Source organism: Propithecus coquereli, unplaced genomic scaffold (genome assembly GCF_000956105.1).
Source record: "Propithecus coquereli isolate 6110/MARCELLA unplaced genomic scaffold, Pcoq_1.0 Scaffold272, whole genome shotgun sequence".
In the NCBI taxonomy this organism is placed as follows: Eukaryota; Metazoa; Chordata; class Mammalia; order Primates; family Indriidae; genus Propithecus; species Propithecus coquereli.
The window spans coordinates 189,854-208,082 of record NW_012148308.1 but is presented as its reverse complement, the minus strand read 5'-3'; the positions used below and the strand labels follow the sequence as shown (position 1 = coordinate 208,082).

The following is an 18,229-nucleotide window of genomic DNA, read 5'->3' as shown; positions in this document are numbered from 1 at the left end:
GCCTCCATCTGCCTGGCGTCTCCCCTGCAGGGAAGCTGAACCTGGTGGACTTGGCTGGTTCGGAGCGCGTTGGCAAGTCCGGGGCTGAGGGCAGCCGCCTGCGGGAGGCACAACACATTAACAAGTCGCTGTCGGCCCTGGGGGACGTCATTGCTGCCCTGCGCTCCCGCCAGGGCCACGTGCCCTTTCGCAACTCTAAGCTCACCTACCTGCTGCAGGACTCGCTCAGTGGTGACAGCAAGACCCTCATGGTGGTGCAGGTGAGGGCCTGGGGGTGGGGTGGGACAGGGCAGCCCTCGGCGTGGGGGTGTGGCCAGCACCCAGACACAGGCACCCCAGGGTGTGCACAGGGCCCCTTCTTATCAGCAGCTTGAGTCAGTGACGCCCCCCCTCGGCTCCCACTGCCCTGCATACACACCTGTGTGCCTCAGTCCCTCCACGCCTTCGCGTCATCTCTGCCACCTTGATTGCCCTCTGGCCTGCCCCTCTCAGTCTTGTCCAGGAAGCGTTCTTGCATCCCTGGGCCGAATGCCTTCGGACCGTACTGCCCCCTTCAGTTCCGTGGGGGTGTCCAGCTGGCCTGGGTGGGCGGTGAGCTCTCGCATCCCCTAGGTGTCCCCCGTGGAGAAGAACACCAGCGAGACGCTCTATTCCCTCAAGTTCGCGGAGCGGGTGCGCTCGGTGGAGCTGGGCTCCGGGCCACGCCGGGCAGAGCTTGGGTCCTGGTCGAGCCAGGAGCATCTAGAGGTACACGGACCACTACCGGCCGCCTCCGGCTGGCGCTGGGTCACAGGCAGGAGGACATGCCCATGAGGACAGCCTGGAGTGGTGGGGCGGGGGCTAGAACTTTAACCCAAACTCAGTAGCCTCTGTAGTCCACGTGTTCCTTCTTGGCCTCAGAGGTACTGTCGGGGTGATCGGCTGGTCGTGGGGGGTCTGCAGGCCTGGCTCATGTTTGGTGCTCAGTAATAACTAGTTTACGTCTGTACGTACGTCATCTCATCCTGGCAGTGACTGTGAGGCGGGGTATCATCATCACACCCATTTTGCAGACACGGGAACTGAGTTAAGGAAGCACAGTGGGGTGGGGTGGGGGAGCAGCCAGGGCCCCGCCCACCTGCCCGTCCCTGCTCACAGTGGGAGCCGGCCTGCCAGACCCCGCAGCCCTCCGCCCGAGCCCATTCGGCCCCCAGCTCCGGGACCTCGAGCCGCCCTGGCTCCATCCGCAGGAAGCTGCAGCCCTCAGGTGAGCCCGGAGGGAGTGGCCGGGGTGGCTGGTGGGTGGGGAACCTCCCCACAGGCTGCCCAGGCTGCCTTACCCTGGATGGGCTTTTTCTTTTCTTTCATTTTTAAACGTTTATATGATTTCTCCAGAAACCTGTTTGCCAGTCTCCCCTGCCCCTGGGAAGTAGTCAAGGCAGACTGTGCTGTGTCCATTTTACAGATGGGACACCCAAGGCCCCTGGAGAGGGGGTAGTGTAGGAAGAACCCAGCCTCCTAGTGGGCCTGCTGACCCAAGGCCCACCCGATTCTCCGAGGGTGGCTGGCTGGGCTCATGCAGTACCCCCTCCAGAGCAGGCCTGGCGTCCCCTGCCCCAGGCCTCGGGCTCCCTGGGGTGAGGGGGGTGGTGGAAAGGGCAGGGCTGGCTGCCTGTCCCCGATGAGGAGTGAGCCCCACCACAGGACTAGAATCCAGGGCTCCAGGCCCCACTCATGGAAGGGCCTGGCCCGTCCTTGAGTCCGAAGGGGTAGGGGAGCAGAGTCCCGTGGGGTCCTGGCCTAAGGCACGCCCACAGTGAGACGCCTGTCGCTTTGATTTCAGCCTGACGGCTGGGGCTGCAGAGTGTCTAGGTGAGTGTGGGGCCAGCGGCCCAGGGCTGCCCGCCTGCCTGCCCGCCTTGGGTTGCAGGGCTGTGCCGGGGAGTCCCGCGGCTCAGGGCTGGGGCCGTCCTTTCGCTGCCTGCTTGTCTGTGTGCTTCTGCTGGGCTCCCTCCTGCTCTCGGTGGCACCTGCCCTGGGCCACTGTCCGCAAGTAAGTAGCCAAGAGGCTGATGACCCTCGTGCTCCTGCAGGGAAGTCGAGGCCGATGCCTGTGTGATGGATGCGCCACCTGCCGGGCCGGGACCTGGTCCCCGAGGCCTTGCTGGTCTGCTCCTGCTGCAGCGCCAGGACCCCGGGAGGCGGAGGCAAGAGTGGAGGCTCCTCTTCTGCCCTGTCTCCCCTCAGAGATGAGAAACACGTTCGGAAGGAAACAGTGGCTCTCGGCTGTGGCTCTGGGTGCAAATGGCGTGGGCTGGAAGGGCAGGCCTGGGCTCTCCGAGAGCTGGGCCCTCGTGGGGAGGGCAGGAGTGTGGGAGGTGGGACTCTTGCCTGGGCTGGCCCAACTCCCTTCCCCGGCCGGCAGGGCTGGGCGCCCTCCTTAGGGTGGACTTAAGAGCCTCCAGGCGGGTACAGCAGCCATGGAACTGGGGCTGGTTGGTGGCACCAACCAGGGCAGCCCTGCCCACCACTGTCCCCTAAGAAGGGGACCCCACAGCTGGGCATGTACATAGTGTTCCTAGGTGTACATAAGGCAGGGCCCTCCTGCCTTGGGGCCGGGCTGTATTTATGGCTGGCAGGAGGCCAGTGGGCGGTACCCTCGTCTGCGGGCACCAGGCTCTCCTTGCTCACTGGCCTCTTGACAGTTTCCTCCCTCTGAAATCCTATTTAAGAACTTTTGGAAGCTTAGCCATTTTTACTTATTAAAATAAAAGCCTTTTACACAAGTATAGTCTGAAAGAGTTGGTCTTGTGACCCCCTCGGCCCGCTCACCGGGAGCAGGACGTGGGCGCTGCTGGCTCGTCACGCTGCAGACCTGTCCCCTGTCAGTGTCCCGAACACCTGGTCCGGGGGGAGCCAGCACTGCCCCCTATCTTGGGTAACTTTTTCTGTTGTTTACAGTCATAGTAGGCACCTCAAAAGGATAACTATGTGCCCAAGACAACTGACGGAACTAAGGCTCAAGAGAGCGTCAGAGGCTTGCTGCAACCACGGCTGGGCTTCCAGCCCTCCTGCCTGGCGCCACCGCCACCCTCTACCCTGGCCAGAAGCGAGCACCACCTTCCTCCCAGTGCCTAGGGGACCCCGACCACCGGTACAGCCCTCCTCACCCCTATCTCACCCCGGATGGTGCTGGCCTGCACCTGGCCCCAGCCTTGGCGGAACCTGTGCAGGGGCTCAGTGGGGTCTTCCCTCCCCGACTGGGGCTGAACCCCCAGCTGGCGCCTTGGGAGCAGGAGGGGCTCTACCTTGAGGAATGACCACTGGGGCAGAGAGCCCGCTCTGGCCGGCCAGCACTGGGGGCTCCAGCACACGGTGAAAGCTGTTCAGGCGGTGGGGGCAGCTGTCCTTCAGCCCTGCCCCCGGAGGCACTGGGGGGCGGGTACTGGGCTCTGGGCAAGGCTGGGGTCTTGGCACCCTGCGGTGTACAGCTGTTGGGTCTCCACCAGCCTTGGAGGAGTCCATGGGACAGCTGGGGGTGTAGATGGGGGTATGGGCTGGTGGGGCCCAGCCCTCACCTGTTTCTCCCAGCCACGGAGGGTGGTTCTGCCTCCCCTTCCTGCCCAGTCCGGCTGGACGGGCCCATCCCGGCAGGTCCTGCACTCTGCTGTCCCCTGCTGGGCGCACTGCCCACAGCGCTTGGAGGGGTGGTGTCATCTCTGAAGGGATCAGGGCAGGTGATCCTGGGCCTGGGAGAGCCTCGTGGCCAGAGGATAACGTTCCCCGCAAGGAAATCAGGGACTAGTTACAAATTTAATAAAATTTGCCTTATAAATTACAGCAGCAGTCCTGGGGCTCAGTTCGCTGCCCCAAGAGAAGCAAGAGTTGGGCAAAGCTGGGCAGCCGTTGCTGGAGAGGAAGTTGTCTCAGAGTTCCAGGGCTGTGGAGGTGACCAGTGGGCCAGTGCCGCTGCCTCCAGGACGCCCACGGGGCTGCAGCGGGGGCCGGGCAGAGGCTCAGGGGCCGGTGGGCACACAGGGAACAGGAGTGGGGGCTCAGGCCAGGCCCCCACCCCCTGGGTTCCTCAGTCCAAACTGGCCATGAGCAGGTGCAGCTCGCGGAAGGCACTGCCGTGGCGGCCACTCAGGCACGACTTGCTCTTGACGAGGCCACCGATGCTCTTGAGCTGCTTGTAGCAGAGCCGGCACTTGTGCAGCCTGGGGCAGGGAGGCAGTGCTGAGGGAGCTGGCCCCCCACCATGACCCCAGGCCACTCTGGGGCCCTTGCTGTCCTGACCACTCCAGCCCCTCCCCCGGGGGAAGGCGGAAGCCCAGGACTCACCTGGGCCACACCAGGGATTGGCGGAACAGCCAGGCCATGAAGGAACCCAACCCCACCTATGCCCTGAGCCACTGTTGCAGCAGGGCTGTCAATAGCAGGGCCCAGGCCTGCGTCCCCTTGCCTGCCATGGCACCCCCGCCCCTGACACACACACCGCCTGGCCCCTCACCTCTCCTCCCGGCTGATGTCCACGCCCACAGAGGGTGGCGCCGCCAGGATGTCAGTGATCAGGGGCAGGAACCTCTGCAGGATCAGCTTCAGGGAGGTGCAGCCTGTCTGGACGTAGCTTCAGGGGTAGATGGATGGATGGAGTCACAGATGAGACGGGGTAGGAGTGGGGCAGAGAGAGACAGGCAGACAGACACACAGGCCTGGTCCCGCCTTGACCCCTCTGGACCACAGCGGGGGCAGCAATACTTCACAGCCGCCTCACAGGGACACCCAGCCCTTGGGATCCTTCCTGTGGTCCCTGGGGAAGGCGTCTTGCCTCTCCCCGGCCATGCTGCGGCAGGTACCGCCTCCCACACATACCTCTCGTACTTGCTCTGCAGAAGCTTCTCGATCTGCGGCAGCACCGTGGTGCACAGGTCCAGCTTCCACAGCGAGCTGGGGGAGGCCAGGACATGGCGCTGTCAGCCCCACCCTGCCCCCCTGCCCACTCTCCCAGTGCAGCCACTTACGCTTTCTGGTTGACGATGTTGAGGAGGTCCACCACCACCGACAGGTCGTTGATGGCCACAGCAGAGTCCACTGATGTCTGTGCAAACAGAGCACCGTCAGGGAGTGGGGACAGTGTGGCCCCCGCGTGGGTGTGGTAGGCTGGTGGCATTTGTTGCGGGGTATTAACAAGACTACACCTAATATGAGTGCAAGGCCAGGCCTGTAAGTAGGTGCTCAATAAATGGCAGCTTGTGATGATGATGATGGAAGAGTCACAGATTATCATGGCGCGATGACAGGGGCTGCTCGGCCCCCACTTGTCTCTTGGGGCCTGTGCTGGGTTCAGCCCTAAGCCCAGGCTGCAGGGGGAAGGGGGAGGGTGCTTGCCTTGATGTCGCCCGTGGTCCACACAGCCCGCACGCTGTCCAGGTTCTTATGGCGGCTGGTGAGCACCACACACATGGTGTCGTGGCCTTTGCGGATCTGTGACATGGCATCCTCGTCCACCAGCTCCGTCTGCTGGGGGATCTTCACGGCCTGCGTGGCACGGGCACCCAGACGCTGACACGGGCGCAGGCAGCAAAGCCCTGCCCTGCCCTTGCCCCACAGGCCTCCACCCCAGCCCTGGCTGGGCCCCCACTCACAGGCAGGAAGTCGGAGGCCTTGAGCCCGATGGGCTCGTTCCGGGTGGCAGGGATGATGGCTGGCTCGGCCTTGGGTGCGGGTGTGGAAGTGATGACCGGGGGTCCGGGTGGGACATCGAGCTGAAGGGGTCCGAAGCACAGTCAGCAGCCAGCCGGAGACCTCCTCTCTGCCTCCCAACACGGGGGTCTCCCAATGCCAGACCCTCTGAGAGCCCCACGCCACGCCCGTTCCACCGGACGTACATTTGGCATCGGGAACTGCACGTCCATGGCTGGGCTGGGCTTTGCGGCCTCCTTGGCTGTGGCTGTGTCTAGAGGCAAAAGGAAAAGCCCGCTGGGTCAGGCTGGGCATGGCGGGGGGGAAGGAGGGACAGGCTCGAGGGAACCCAGCAGCAAGACGGGGAGTGAGACGACAGTCCCGAGGGGAAAGCCGAGTGGAGGGGAGGGATGCCTTGTAGGACGAGGAGCTCCACCCCTGCCCCTTCTCCAGTCATAAAGCAGACGTTTTCTCCCTTAAGCCCCAAACCCCCTGCTCGGGCCTTGTGGGTCTGGCCTCCCTGCCCCTCTTGCCGACCCCCTTCCCGCCTGAGGCCTCCCCGCGCCTCGCCTGGCCTGACGAGGCCGGCTGGTGCGCAGCCTCCTCAGAGCCTCCTGACTGCTGGTCTACAGCAGGCCCCAGGGACTCCTCGCTGTCCCCTACAACACACATCCCCCCCACCCCCGCCATCGACCATCGGTGTGGCTGGCGCCTACTGTTTGCTCTCCACACACGAGATGTGGGTCCTGAGGGGCGCGCCTGTCTGCCTCGCTCACGCTCAATCACGAGGGCCTTGCGTGGGGCCCGGCACACAGTAGGTGCCTGTAGACAGGCGGAGGGAACAGACCCAGCAGGAGAGGGAGCCTGGGCGGAGGGGTCTGGGGCAGGTCTTGGGCTCAGAGGCCGCCCGGCAGGCCAGGCTCTGCCCCGACTCACCGTCCTCTGGCGGTGCTGGGAAGGGCTCACTTGTCCGGGGCGGCGTCCGACCTGCAGAGGCAAAGGGGGTCCTGTGTGTGAGCCCTCCCGGCCGGGCCTGCCTGGGACCCAGGGCCCTGTCAGCGTGCGGGGGACGGGAGATGGCTCCCCGGTACCCGGCTGCAGACCCCTGGCCCTGCCCCCCACAGGCCCTCCCTCTACCCAGGGCAGGGTGAGGAGCAGCTGCCGGGCCTGGCTGGCGAGCACCAGCTTCCTGTCCTCAGTCCCACAGGAGCACGAGGACGAGGGCCTGGGCCCCAGTGTGGGTTAGGGATGAGGCTAAAGGGACCCTCCGCCTCCGTTTCACGGACGGGACACCGCGCTGAGGGGAGCCCGGCCTCACTGATGCTGTTCTTGGGCTGGAAGATCTCGTTGTAGTCCTCGGCGTTCCGGATCTCCGCCCGCGACTCCCGCTCGTCCCGGTCGTCCTCGCTGCTGGGGCTGCGGCGCTCGCTCTCCGAGTTCTGCTTCACCCTGGGGGTGCAGGGCCGAGCCAGAAGGAAGCAGGGCCCCCGTGAGGCCCGGGGCTGGGCCTCCTGGGGCCTCCCCTGTGATGGGCCTGCTCCTGCACACCCCGTCCCCAAAGGGCGCCCCAGCACCCCACCTCTGAGGCTTGCTGCAGGTTGTGCTGGGCCGCTCATAGATGCGCCGGAGGGGGGCGCTGGGGTTGGGCGGCAGCTGCGCCAGGGGCCGGCTGTCCTGCACGGGGTCCTGGGCCACTGTGCCTGTCCTGGTGACCCGTGTCAGATCCACCACGTAAGAGGAGACGTTGCTCTGGGAGAAGGCCACGCCTATCTGTGGGAAGTGGCAGAGCTGGGGCGAGGGCTGGAGGGGCCAGATCCCAGCAGGGGGAGCGGGAGTGGGGGACTCCGGGTGGACGCAGGCGGGTGGCCCAGTGGAAGGGTGGGCGGTAGGTGCGATGGCTCTCTCACCAGCTGGTCATTGCAGATGGCCAGGTCGGCCACCTTGCCCCAGTTGACGAGGACCACATCAAAGCAGCGCTCGGGCTCCCAGCCGTAGACGCGCAGAGAGTCCTGGCAGCCGCTGTACAGGCAGCAGCCGTCGGGGTTGAAGAGGACGCTCCTGCGCCAGGCGAGAGTCGGTGTGGGTCCAGCGGCGCCCAGCGCAGCCTCCCCGCAGGAAGCCCGGAGAGCCCAGGACAGGGAGGCCCACCCACGCCCACCCACTCAGCCGCCTGCGTACCTGACGGGCCCCGGCTCTCCTTCGATGCAGCTCACCACCTGGAATTTCTCCAGATCCCAGAAACGGATCGTCCTACAAAGGCAGCCACGTTGTGCCAGGAAGCCAGTCCCCCATCCTGGCCTCCACACAGGCCCATGGTTTGGGACATCGGCTTCTTTCCAGAAACCTCTCCCTGCAGGGCCAGGCCCCTGAGGAACAATGTCTGGGGCAGGAGCAGGTCCTGACTCAGCAGGGGACAGGGTGAACATAGTCCCAGGCCGAGCTGGGTGGACTGGCCCCAACAGCCACGGGCCTCCCTGCACTGTGGGTCCCCACTAGGTGCCCTGGGGCCCAACCTACCCACGAAGGCACAGACCCAGGACACCGGGGCCAGGGAACCAGAGCTGGGGGAGACATGGGACCAGGGTCCAGTCCTAGGTTGGCTGAAAACCAATTCAGTCCACATAGGATTATCTGTGTGGCATATGACACCCCAGGGCAGACACAGACCAGGAATGGAGGGAGACACGCACGGAGGGCAGAGATGGGGAGGGACGGCAGTCAGGGACAGGAGCCCTGCTCCTCGTCCTCACCTGTCAGAGCTGCCAGAAGCCAGGAGGTACTCGTTGGGGTGAAATTCCACCACGTTGACAGGCCCCGTGTGACCAGGGAACTCGGACATCATCTTGCCGGCAGTTAGATCCCAGAGCTGAGGGCGGGCGGGTGGAGGTCAGGGCTGGGCTGGGCGCCTCGGCTGCTGGCTCTCCCTCTAATCCAGCCTGAGCCCGAGCTCTGTATCCACAAACCACTGCCCACTCTGGACAGGCTTGGGACACGTGAGCCTGATCAGGAGGGAGGCGAGGACCCAGCTGGGTGTGGTCAGCAGACCCCTGTCCCCAGTCCCTCGGCCGAGGTCGGGCGGAGCTACCTTCACCGTGTGGTCGTCCGCAGCTGATGCCAACCACTTCCCATCGGGGCTGAACCGCAGACAGCGCACGGCCTGGCTGTGCCCCTGCGGAGGGAGCACAGAGCACGGAGCTCACCCTAGGGGCCTGGGCCCAACTCCTCACTCCATCCCTGCCCTGCCACACGTGCCTTCCTGGGGAACAGGCACAGAGGGGACAGACGGCTACATTCAGGAGATGTCATAGAAGGACACTGCTCCATGTGTGGCCATGGACTCCCAGGCCTGCAGGACACTCCAGGAAATCAAGACAATGTGGTCATATTATTTGGGAAACCATGTATTTTATGCCCCCTTTTGGCGAGTTAAATGCCCTCTTTTAATGTCAAAGGCTCTGAGGCCGGGTGCGGTGGCTCACGCCTGTAATCCTAGCACTCTGGGAGGCCGAGGCGGGTGGATCGCTCAAGGTCAGGAGTTCAAGACCAGCCTGAGCAAGAGTGAGACCCCCATCTCTACTAAAAAATAGAAAGAAATGATCTGGACAACTAAAAATATATATGTATAAATTAGCCAGCATGGTGGCGCATGCCTGTAGTCCTAGCTACTCGGGAGGCTGAGGCAGAAGGATCGCTTGAGCCCAGGAGTTTGAGGTTTGAGCTAGGCTGATGCCATGGCACTCTAGCCCAGGCAACAGAGCAAGACTGTCTCAAAAAAAAAAAAAATGTCAAAGGCTCTGAAAACCCCCAACTACCAAACTCACGTGAACAGGAGCCCCCTTCACCGAATGCCACCAGTTACCTGCCTGGTTTCGCTGGTTTCGCTTGGAGCACAGTTTGATCAACATGGCTCTGGGGGACTCGGGGAAAGCCAGAGGGTGCAGCTGGGCCACCCACGGCACTCCTGCCCAATCCGGGTCCACATTTCATGGTCTCACCCACCCTGGACGGCAATCCCCTCCACCCCTGCCAGGGTCTGGGCGCCACGCCCTGCCCGGAGTGTGCGAGGCACCCATGGGGTCACCGACAGAGGGTGCCGTCCTTACTCTGTATCGGAAGACGCAGCCTTTCCTCCTGATGTCCCAGAGCTGCAGAGAGAGACACAGAGGCGTAGAGTCAGGAGAGGTCACGACCAAGTCCTGGGGCCTGGGCCAGAGGGCGGCGTGCAGCCACGGGCAGAGAGGGGGCGCTCCTCGCGTCGCCCAACGACAGAGGGATGGAAACTGCTCACTAAAGCCGGGCGTCCTGAGCAGAACGTCTGGCCACTGCCCGCACGTCCGCCTTCCCTGGGAGGGTGGGGGCTGCGGAGAGGGAAGACGCCCCCAGACCGAGGAAGCTCGCCCCTTAGGCAGGTCAGGCCTCGGCCAGCACCCAGCGTGTGAGGGCTGGGCCAGTCCTGCTGCGGGCCCAGCGGGAGGCACAAGGCACAGGGTGGCATCTCACCTTGATGTTCGTGTCCTGGGAACCAGAGGCTACAAACTCGCCATACGGGTGGAAATCCAGGCTGCAGATGTTGGCTTTGTGTCCCATGAGCGTGCGAAGAACTAACAAGAAAGAAAGCAGAGGCAACGGTGCGAGAGTGAGACAGCTGGCAGAGAAGGGGCTGTCGCGCCATCCGTGTGGTTTATGTTAACTGCACGGAAAAAGAGAACAACGTGGGTTTTCAAAATAGGGGGAAAATCAACCAGAGTCCCGCCACCCTAACAGCTAATCTTCCTGTTTTTCTCGAGAGATGACAGCCCTTTCTGTTGTTACTCGAGCTCCCAGAAAACACATCGCACCTCCCCAGACTGTGCCCGTGGGCTTGTCCCAGTGTGTTCATGAGCGAACCCCCAGAGGCCGCAGAGCCAGGTCACCACTGCGCTCGGTTCAGGCCCCCTGGACTTGGCGCTCACAGTCTGCAGGGCGCACAAGCCTACCCGGGACAGCACAAGGAGAGAGGCCAGGCGTTGCCAGCTGGAAGAGCAGCTGGTTGGAAAGAATGCAGGAAGGCTGCATGGAAGAGGCGGCATTTGAGCAGATGTCAGTGGGTGAAGGATGAGGGACGCTGTGTTAGGCAGATGGAAGTGGTGGGCAAAGGCCCCAAGTGGAGGGCACGTCTGGGGAGGCCCTGGTGCTCACACTGGTCCTCTGGGGTCAGAGCCCTGTCCAGGGGATCTTGAGGGTGGCCGTGAAGGCAAGTTAAGGACCTGTGAGAACTGGGAGAACACAACCCCCAGGACTGATCACCTACTGATCGCCCGTCCTGTGAGGCTGTGCAAGTAGCTCCCTGGCCAGGCCCGCCCAGCCTGCTGGCAAACTTGGTGTTACTGTCTCTGCGTATTCTCTGGTACCATTCAAATTTGTCTCACGCGTCTTGCTTTCTGAAAGATTTATAATTCCACTGTCGGAATGAAACAGATCAGCCCAACAGTGCTGAGGCCAAGGGATGTGGAAGTCCAGCCATCCTTACATACGAGCCAAGGTGAAACAGGGTGCCTGGTGAGGTAGTGAGCTCTGTGTCGGAGGAGGTGTTCAAGACTCCAGATGTGACACTTTAGGGAGAGGAGAGTCAAGATCCAAGCACTGGGTGGACTAAAGGAACTCTACTGTATACTCCTCTCCACCCCTCAATGTCAGGATGTGGGCTCTGGAGCCACACAGTCCTAGGATCAGTCCTGGCTCTGCTCCTCACTTGCTGTGTGACCCTGGCCAATCACTTACCCTCTCTGAGACTCACACTGGGTTGTGGTCAGAACTGAGTGAGCAAATGGACATACAGAGCTTAGCATGGGCCTGGCACATGGCAAGTACTCAATAAATGCCAGTTGTAATTATTCGCATTCTAATTTTTCCTGCAGAAGGCCTGCCTCCATCCCCGTCTGTCCCCCAAGCTGGACCTTCTCTCCTCCTCCTCAGGCCAGAGCACGTGTCCTCATTCTCCCTCTTCTGGCTCCAGTGACAACCCACTACCCAGGACCATGGCCACCTGGGCACCTCCCTTGTCCCCATGATGTCGGCTGAGCATTTTCCGGTGTTCGATGGGCTGAGGGATTTCTGGGCATTAGCTCACCGATTCCCCCCTGCCCTGCCCCCCAACACGCCAGCAGGTGGGCGAGGGCCTGAGGCTGAACAGCAGGGTGGGGGCCAGAGCTTGGAGCAGGCATCTGCCTCGTAAGCGGCTTCCTTTACCAGGTGCTCTGCCTGGGTCACGGCAGCTGACCTGCGCTAAAGCTCCTCGGACAGGCCCAGCGCCGGGTAGAGCAGGATAAAAGTGATCTGCTGTCACTGTTACCTGCCTTGAGGACAAAGTCCATTCCTCATCCACCCGCCCACTGCACCCATGCATCCGCCTAAGCGCCCCTCTGCGGCAGGCCCTGGGACCAAGCAACCTTCACATCCCTCTCAAGCCTGTCACGTGAGCATCTAATTCAGCGGCACTAGAACCCGAGCAGCTGCCCCTCCTTGCCCCATGCGGCTGGCAGGTGCTGCTGGGGCCGTGGCATTGCCCTGCTGACCAGGGAGGCCTGCTTAGCGCAGGGCTGGAGGACGCAGCCTCCTGCTGGCTCCTGCTCCAGTCCTCACCCGCCCTCAGCCCACTCGCTTTGCATCCCATGGCGAGGTTTCCGAAATCCTGTCCCGCCCTGTGGCGTCCCACCCCTGCGTGGGCCAGCTTCTTAAGAGCAGGCCACCTTCCTGTGGGAGCCCGTGGGATCCACTGGGCTGGCCACCCTCGCCCTCCGGCTGCGCGGTGGAAAGCAGCAGGACCGCATTCTTCTGCCGTGACTCCTGCCTTTGCTCTCCTGTCCCAGGAGGGTGCTTGGAAGGCCTCCTGATGCCCAGACTCAGTCATGGCATCTGGGAACTGCATCGTGGAGGGGTCTCTGGGGTCTGTCTGCCACACATAGGAACCTCCAAACCCTCCCAGCCGAGCAGCTGCTCGGCCTCCGCCTGAATCTTCCAGCGACAGGCAGCCCTCTGAGGCATCTGATGTGACAGGCGGCTCCCTCCGTACCTCTTCTGCACCTGGGGCCTCAATTTGCCTCTGTCACTGTCACCCAGGCTCTGGCAGGTGCAGGTGGAGGTGGGCCTGAGGTCTCAGCTCCACCTGCTGAGGGCGAGTTTCTCGTCCATCTGAGAACCACCAACTGTGAGGTAGCCAATGGCAGAGCACAGAGCACAGAGCACTGAGATGGGAGTCCTGAAACACGGATGAGCGTCCCAGGTTCCGCTGTGCACAGCTACAGGGTCTTTACGAAACTTAGCGCCCTCCCTGGGCCTGTCTGCCCATCTGTCAGATAAAGGGGCCCTGTCGACCCGGCTCTGCATCGGAATCGCCTGGAAGCTTGCTGGAAACCAGACTCGGGGCTCACCCGCTACTGATCAGGTGGGGTCTGAGGTATCTGTAAGAGGCTCCTTGTGGAGTAGCCAGCCCTGGGCATCCAGGGCCCAGGAATCCAGAGGTCTTCAGTTTTTATTTCTTGGCCACCTGACGAAATGCCTCTTGTGATCAATGTGATCATTCCCCTTGTGCTCAAAACAAACGTGGCTGAGGAAGCCTGAGCAGGAGGCCCGGTGTCCTGGCTTCTCGATTTTGTCCCTTGTTCTTCAGTGAACAGCGAATGGCTGGTGGCCATCCACTGGGATTCAGGTGCAGGGAGCTGACCACCTTCTGTCCAGGCCTTTCGCCTTCTCCGTTAGAGACCAGCCAGCCTGGGCTCACTCCTCCTCTGCCCGACAGAGCCCAGCAATGCCCAAGCAGAGCACTGGTGTGGCCAGGTGGCGGGACCACATGCCAAGACACAAAGCAAGCAGTCCTGCTTATCATCAAAGAGGTCCAGGGGCTCTTTTGTTCTGTTCTTTTCGCTTTTCTTTTTTTTGAGATAGGGTCTCACTCTATTGCCCAGGCTAGAGAGCTGCAGAGGCAGTTCATAGCAGCTTCAAACTTCTAGGCTCAAGTGATCCTCTTGCCTCAGCCTGCCAAGTAGCTGGGACCACAGGTGCATACCAAGACACCCAGCTAATTTTTTTTTTCTGTTTTGGAGATGGGATCTCACTATGTTGTCCTGGCTGGTCTTGAACTCCTGGCCTCAAGTGATTCTCTGCTTTGGCCTCCCTAAGTGCGGGGATTATGGGTGTGAGCCACCACATCCGACCTCTTTTGATCTTAAACAGACCATCACCAGGTATGCAAGCATCATGCAAGAGGCCAGGGGCGCCGCCTTTCTTGAGGAGCTCCTACAAGAAAAGCCCACTGTCCTCGAGCAGAGCGAACCTTGCCAGTGGGCGTGTGTGGTGGACGCCCACTGTCCTGCAGCCGATGTACAGAATGTACCAGGGGAGAGGCCCAGAAGAACCTTCAAGTCTCAGCCAGGCACGAGGGGCTCTCTTCTAGAAAAAGCAGCCTCGGCAAGATCCACGCTGCTGTTTCCTCTCCAGGGTTCAGGTGGGTGGCCTCTCGCCCGGCATGCTGCAAGGTCCAAACCAGAGGCGGCAAAAAAGCAGTAAGCAAACAGTTCTTATTTGGACCTCACAGTGCTGGCCTGTTCGGTGTTCCGGAAAAAATGTTGAATTAGCCATCGACATTTAAAAATGGGTGGATTCCACACGAATTTCCAGATTTCTAGATTCTCTTAAAAAACCTGCAGAGCTGGCAACACCTGCTGAGGCTGAGAGGCGGCAGGTGGGACTCTCCACTTGACCCAGAACTGAGGGTGCGAGTTTCCAGACTGAAAGAGCCCAGCGAGGACCTAGCACAGGGGTGAACAGACCCACACCAAGGCTCGTCACTCTGAAACGCCAGAACAGTGGGACAGAGACCCTACAAGCTTGCAGGGAGAGAGAGGTGGCGGGTGGCGAGAAGCTGGTCCCTGTGAAGGACCTAGGATCCGAACAGCACTGGCCCTCCTGGTTGCTACTGTCCCAATAGCAGCCCCTGGAATCTAAAAGGCAGTAGAGCCGCACCTCCAAAATTCCGACAGCAAATCATTTCCAACCTAGAATTCTACGCTCAAACTTAAAATTTAAAAAAAAAAAAGGGTGAGGGTAGAATCAAGTCATTTTCTGCCATGGAAGGTCTCTAAAACCATGCCTGCCACGCACCCTTTCTCAGTAAGCTACGAAAGTGTGTGCTCCAACAAAAAGAAGGAGAAAACCAAGAAGGAAGAAAGCTGACGATATGAGCCCTGGAAGAGCAGATGGAAAGAGAGACTTCCCAGAGAGGAGACAGAGGCCCACGGTGACAGCTGGGCTACAGGCCCCAGTGCTCCCAGGCCACCGGGACCTGGGGGACAGAGGCTCTGAGAAGAGACACCTGGATTATGGGATAGGTTTACTCTTCTGGCAGAGAATTGGGGATGAATTAGTGACAGGGATACTGAAAATATACGGATGAAGAAAAGAACAATTATTAACTCCAGGGAAACTAAGTTATAGAAAGAAAAGAAACATAATGGGTTGTGACAGGCATTCACACGGCCCTTACAGTGTAAACACTGTGCGTTTCAGTGGTGATCCTGGGAGGGTAGGAGGAGAAGCGCTGGGAGTAGATGAGAACGAAACTAAAATAAAACGCAACCAACAGAAGATCTGCCCCCCCAGGCCCACATCCCAGGTGGCACCAGTGAGCCGGGGCTGAACCGGGGCCCACGCTCCCCAGTTTTTCACAGCTCTCCCCACGCAGCCACCTCACTCGTTCACGTGTCCTGCGCGGTCCCCGGCAGCACCTGACGTCCACCCAGGTTCTGAATCTGTGCACACACTCGCACACCCACCCACGCGGCTGTTCGTTTAGACACTTCCTGGGCGCCACCCCCTCCCCCGGGTGCCAGCCACTCCAGAGGTCGCAGTGCACTTTGCTGCCAGGCTCACAGGAACGGGGTGGGCACCGCCCTGTGCGCTCGGTGCTCCAGGAGCGAAGCAGCCAACCTAGCAGGGCGGGCTGCTGGGGGGGGCGGGGGCAGCAGGCCACAGGGCCCGGGGACGAGGGCGGGCGCGCACGGGCGGGAAGGGGAGGCGAGCTCGGAGCCTACTTTTGGCAGCTTCCAGGTCCCAGACGCGGATGGAGCCCGACTGGGAGCCAGCCACGATGAGCTCCTCGGGGGTGTTGAGGCGGACGCTCTCCACTGGGGACGTGTGACCCGTCAGGCTCTGTGGAGGGAGGGCGACAGCTTCGGCGCACCGCATGGACAGAAGCCCCCCACCCCAGGCTGCCGCCCTGAATTCTGGGTCCCAGGGAAGGCTTCCGCGAGAAGTGGCCAACGCGGGGAGGCTGCGCCCATAGGGGCCACGCCAGGCTTTGCTGCAGACGGCTTCGGAGACGCCATCCTCTCAGCCTCGGCTCCCGCGGCTACAGCGGGCCAAAGCCTGGTCATTCCCCAGCCACCTCCCCCTTCCCACCGTGCTCTGACATGGGTGTCACTGCAAAAATGGCCCTGGGCCCCTCTGAGGAGAGCAACTGGCCAGGATAAGGAGACGCAGTCCCTGCAGCCCTTCCTGCAAACCACCCCAGCCAGGCTGTGCTCCCACCTTCACTCTGCCCGACACGAGCCCTCAGCAAGGGACGCCACGGCAGAGCGGAGGCCGGGCTCACCGCGGGCACACACCGCGCCACGCGCCCCGGCAGGGGCCTGTGGAACCCAGAGGGCATGGGAGTGACTCTACTGGAGGACAATTCAGAGCAGGTCCCCGGCTCAGCCACTCTGTGCGGGGGAAGTGCCCGCTTCTCCAGCTTTCTGGAGAGGAGGCTGGAACCTGAGGTTCATGGTGTCTGTCATTCCCCGTGCAGCACTGGCCACCCCGAGGGCACAGTGGCACCTCTATCACTGTTTGCTAAGACAACAGTCCCCACGGGGGTCAGAGAGTTCCAAGCAGCTTGTCTGACTCCCAAATGTCCCCGGTAGGAGTATAAATAGGCACAAACCCCAGGGAGGACCACTGGGCAAAATGCCCACGTGAGAAATGCCCACTCCCTTCAGACCGGCCATTCCGCCTCTGGGGACTTGCCCTCTGCACTCAAACACAGACTCAGGGTTATTCACTGCAGTGACCCAACAAGAAATCGGGAATGATATAAATGCCCACGACAGGAAACTGGTTGGCTAAGCTGTTGGTTCACCCACGCTCGCCCACGCAGTGGCCTACTGCTCAGCCCAGAAACGAATGAGGCAACCAACCCTTCGAGTGAGATTCAGGCTGATCCATGACACTTTTAGGTACAAAAAGATGGAGGATGGTGTATATAGCATGACAGCGCCTATGTGAAAGGCAGGCGAAGACATACGTATTTGCTTGCATGTGTATAAGATAACTCTGGAAGGACACAGACGGAATTGAGAACTGTGGCTGTCTCCAAGGAGGGCTGCAGGGGCCAGGGGCGGGAGGAAGACTTTTCACTGTTTACCCTCTGTCTTTTGGATGTTGAACTGCATGAGCGTATCACATACTCAAAAATAAACAAAAATAAATAGAAGTGGACAGTCTGCAGAGGGCATAGGACGTACATCAAGCCCAAGGTGAGATGGGCGCTGGCAGGGGCTGACAGCTGCACCTGGTGTCCAAAGACAAGTCTGAAGGCCAAGCTCAGACTGATAGCTGTGCTGCTCTGGGGGCAAGAGCACGGGGTCAGGGCCTGCCCCATTTCTGGCCAGTCATGGCTGATTCTTTTTCAACTGTGTATGTTACTCCTTTGGCCTTTGAGGGGGAAGAAAACACATTTGAACCCCCTAAAAACAAAGTAAAACAAAACAAGGCCAGGTGTGGTGGCTCACGCCTGTAATCCTAGTACTTTGGGAGGACAAGAAGGATCACTTGAGGCCAGGTGTTTGAGATCAGCCAGAGCAACAGCGAGATCCCATCTCTACAAAAAATTTTTTAAAAATTAGCTGGGCGTGGTAGCACACGCCTGTAGTCCCAGCTACTGGGGAAGCTGAGGCAGGAGGATCGCTCGAGCCCAGGAGTTTGAGGTTGCTGTGAGCTATGATGATGCCACTGCACTCTAGCCCAGGTAAGACTCTGTCTCAAAAACAAACCATCTTAATTCGTTCTTACTGAACCCCACTACCCTGGCTGCGGTTTGGGTAGACCTCAGCTCTCCCCTGGATCTAGCAAAAACAATGAAGTGATTAAGTTTCTACTAATGAATATCACCTCCCACCATTTTTTTTTTCTTTTTATCTTTATTTCGCCAAGAGTCCAAAGAATGATACTGCATTTGTTGGCATGGACGCAGGGAGAAAAAAGGTTAGGTTCCTATGCTGCTGGTGAAAATGCAAATTGATTTCTGGAGGGCAATTTGGCAATATGCTTTCAAAGCTTTTTAAAAAGTGCACGCCCTTGGATTTAATGCAACCATCACAGATCTCCTCAAAGATTTAGGGAGATGAGGATCTTTACCACCGGATGGTTCAGCAGAGCCAAAAAACTGGAATCAACCTCCACGCTGACAACAGGGCGTGGCTAAGTTAATTACAGCTCATCTCCACAATGGAATACCAGGAAGCCATTACAAATTATGTCGTAAAGGAATATTTGT

At 60.6% G+C, this 18,229-nt stretch overlaps 2 protein-coding genes across 2 annotated transcripts in view; one reads left to right on the top strand and one right to left on the bottom strand.

Annotated features, from left to right (window-relative positions):
- Positions 1 to 2,751, top strand: part of KIFC3 (kinesin family member C3) — a 37,401-nt gene extending 34,650 nt beyond the window's left edge. Inside the window, exons 17-21 of the mRNA XM_012647838.1 lie at positions 29 to 260; positions 613 to 747; positions 1,138 to 1,246; positions 1,823 to 1,851; positions 2,073 to 2,751. Coding sequence (XP_012503292.1) covers positions 29 to 260; positions 613 to 747; positions 1,138 to 1,246; positions 1,823 to 1,827 — 481 coding nt within the window. The 3' untranslated portion in view covers positions 1,828 to 1,851; positions 2,073 to 2,751. The remainder of the gene's footprint in view (positions 1 to 28; positions 261 to 612; positions 748 to 1,137; positions 1,247 to 1,822; positions 1,852 to 2,072) is intronic.
- A 1,025-nt stretch (positions 2,752 to 3,776) lies between these two features.
- The window catches only part of KATNB1 (katanin p80 (WD repeat containing) subunit B 1), a 20,299-nt gene continuing 5,846 nt past the window's right edge, over positions 3,777 to 18,229 (bottom strand). The window contains exons 3-19 of the mRNA XM_012647862.1: positions 15,729 to 15,846; positions 10,162 to 10,262; positions 9,765 to 9,806; positions 8,747 to 8,830; positions 8,412 to 8,527; positions 7,840 to 7,911; positions 7,569 to 7,719; positions 7,241 to 7,431; positions 6,980 to 7,110; positions 6,598 to 6,648; positions 5,868 to 5,935; positions 5,625 to 5,744; positions 5,368 to 5,517; positions 5,001 to 5,077; positions 4,852 to 4,926; positions 4,490 to 4,606; positions 3,777 to 4,196 (exon numbers count right to left, since the gene is read on the bottom strand). Coding sequence (XP_012503316.1) covers positions 4,064 to 4,196; positions 4,490 to 4,606; positions 4,852 to 4,926; positions 5,001 to 5,077; positions 5,368 to 5,517; positions 5,625 to 5,744; positions 5,868 to 5,935; positions 6,598 to 6,648; positions 6,980 to 7,110; positions 7,241 to 7,431; positions 7,569 to 7,719; positions 7,840 to 7,911; positions 8,412 to 8,527; positions 8,747 to 8,830; positions 9,765 to 9,806; positions 10,162 to 10,262; positions 15,729 to 15,846 — 1,797 coding nt within the window. The 3' untranslated portion in view covers positions 3,777 to 4,063. The remainder of the gene's footprint in view (positions 4,197 to 4,489; positions 4,607 to 4,851; positions 4,927 to 5,000; positions 5,078 to 5,367; positions 5,518 to 5,624; positions 5,745 to 5,867; positions 5,936 to 6,597; positions 6,649 to 6,979; positions 7,111 to 7,240; positions 7,432 to 7,568; positions 7,720 to 7,839; positions 7,912 to 8,411; positions 8,528 to 8,746; positions 8,831 to 9,764; positions 9,807 to 10,161; positions 10,263 to 15,728; positions 15,847 to 18,229) is intronic.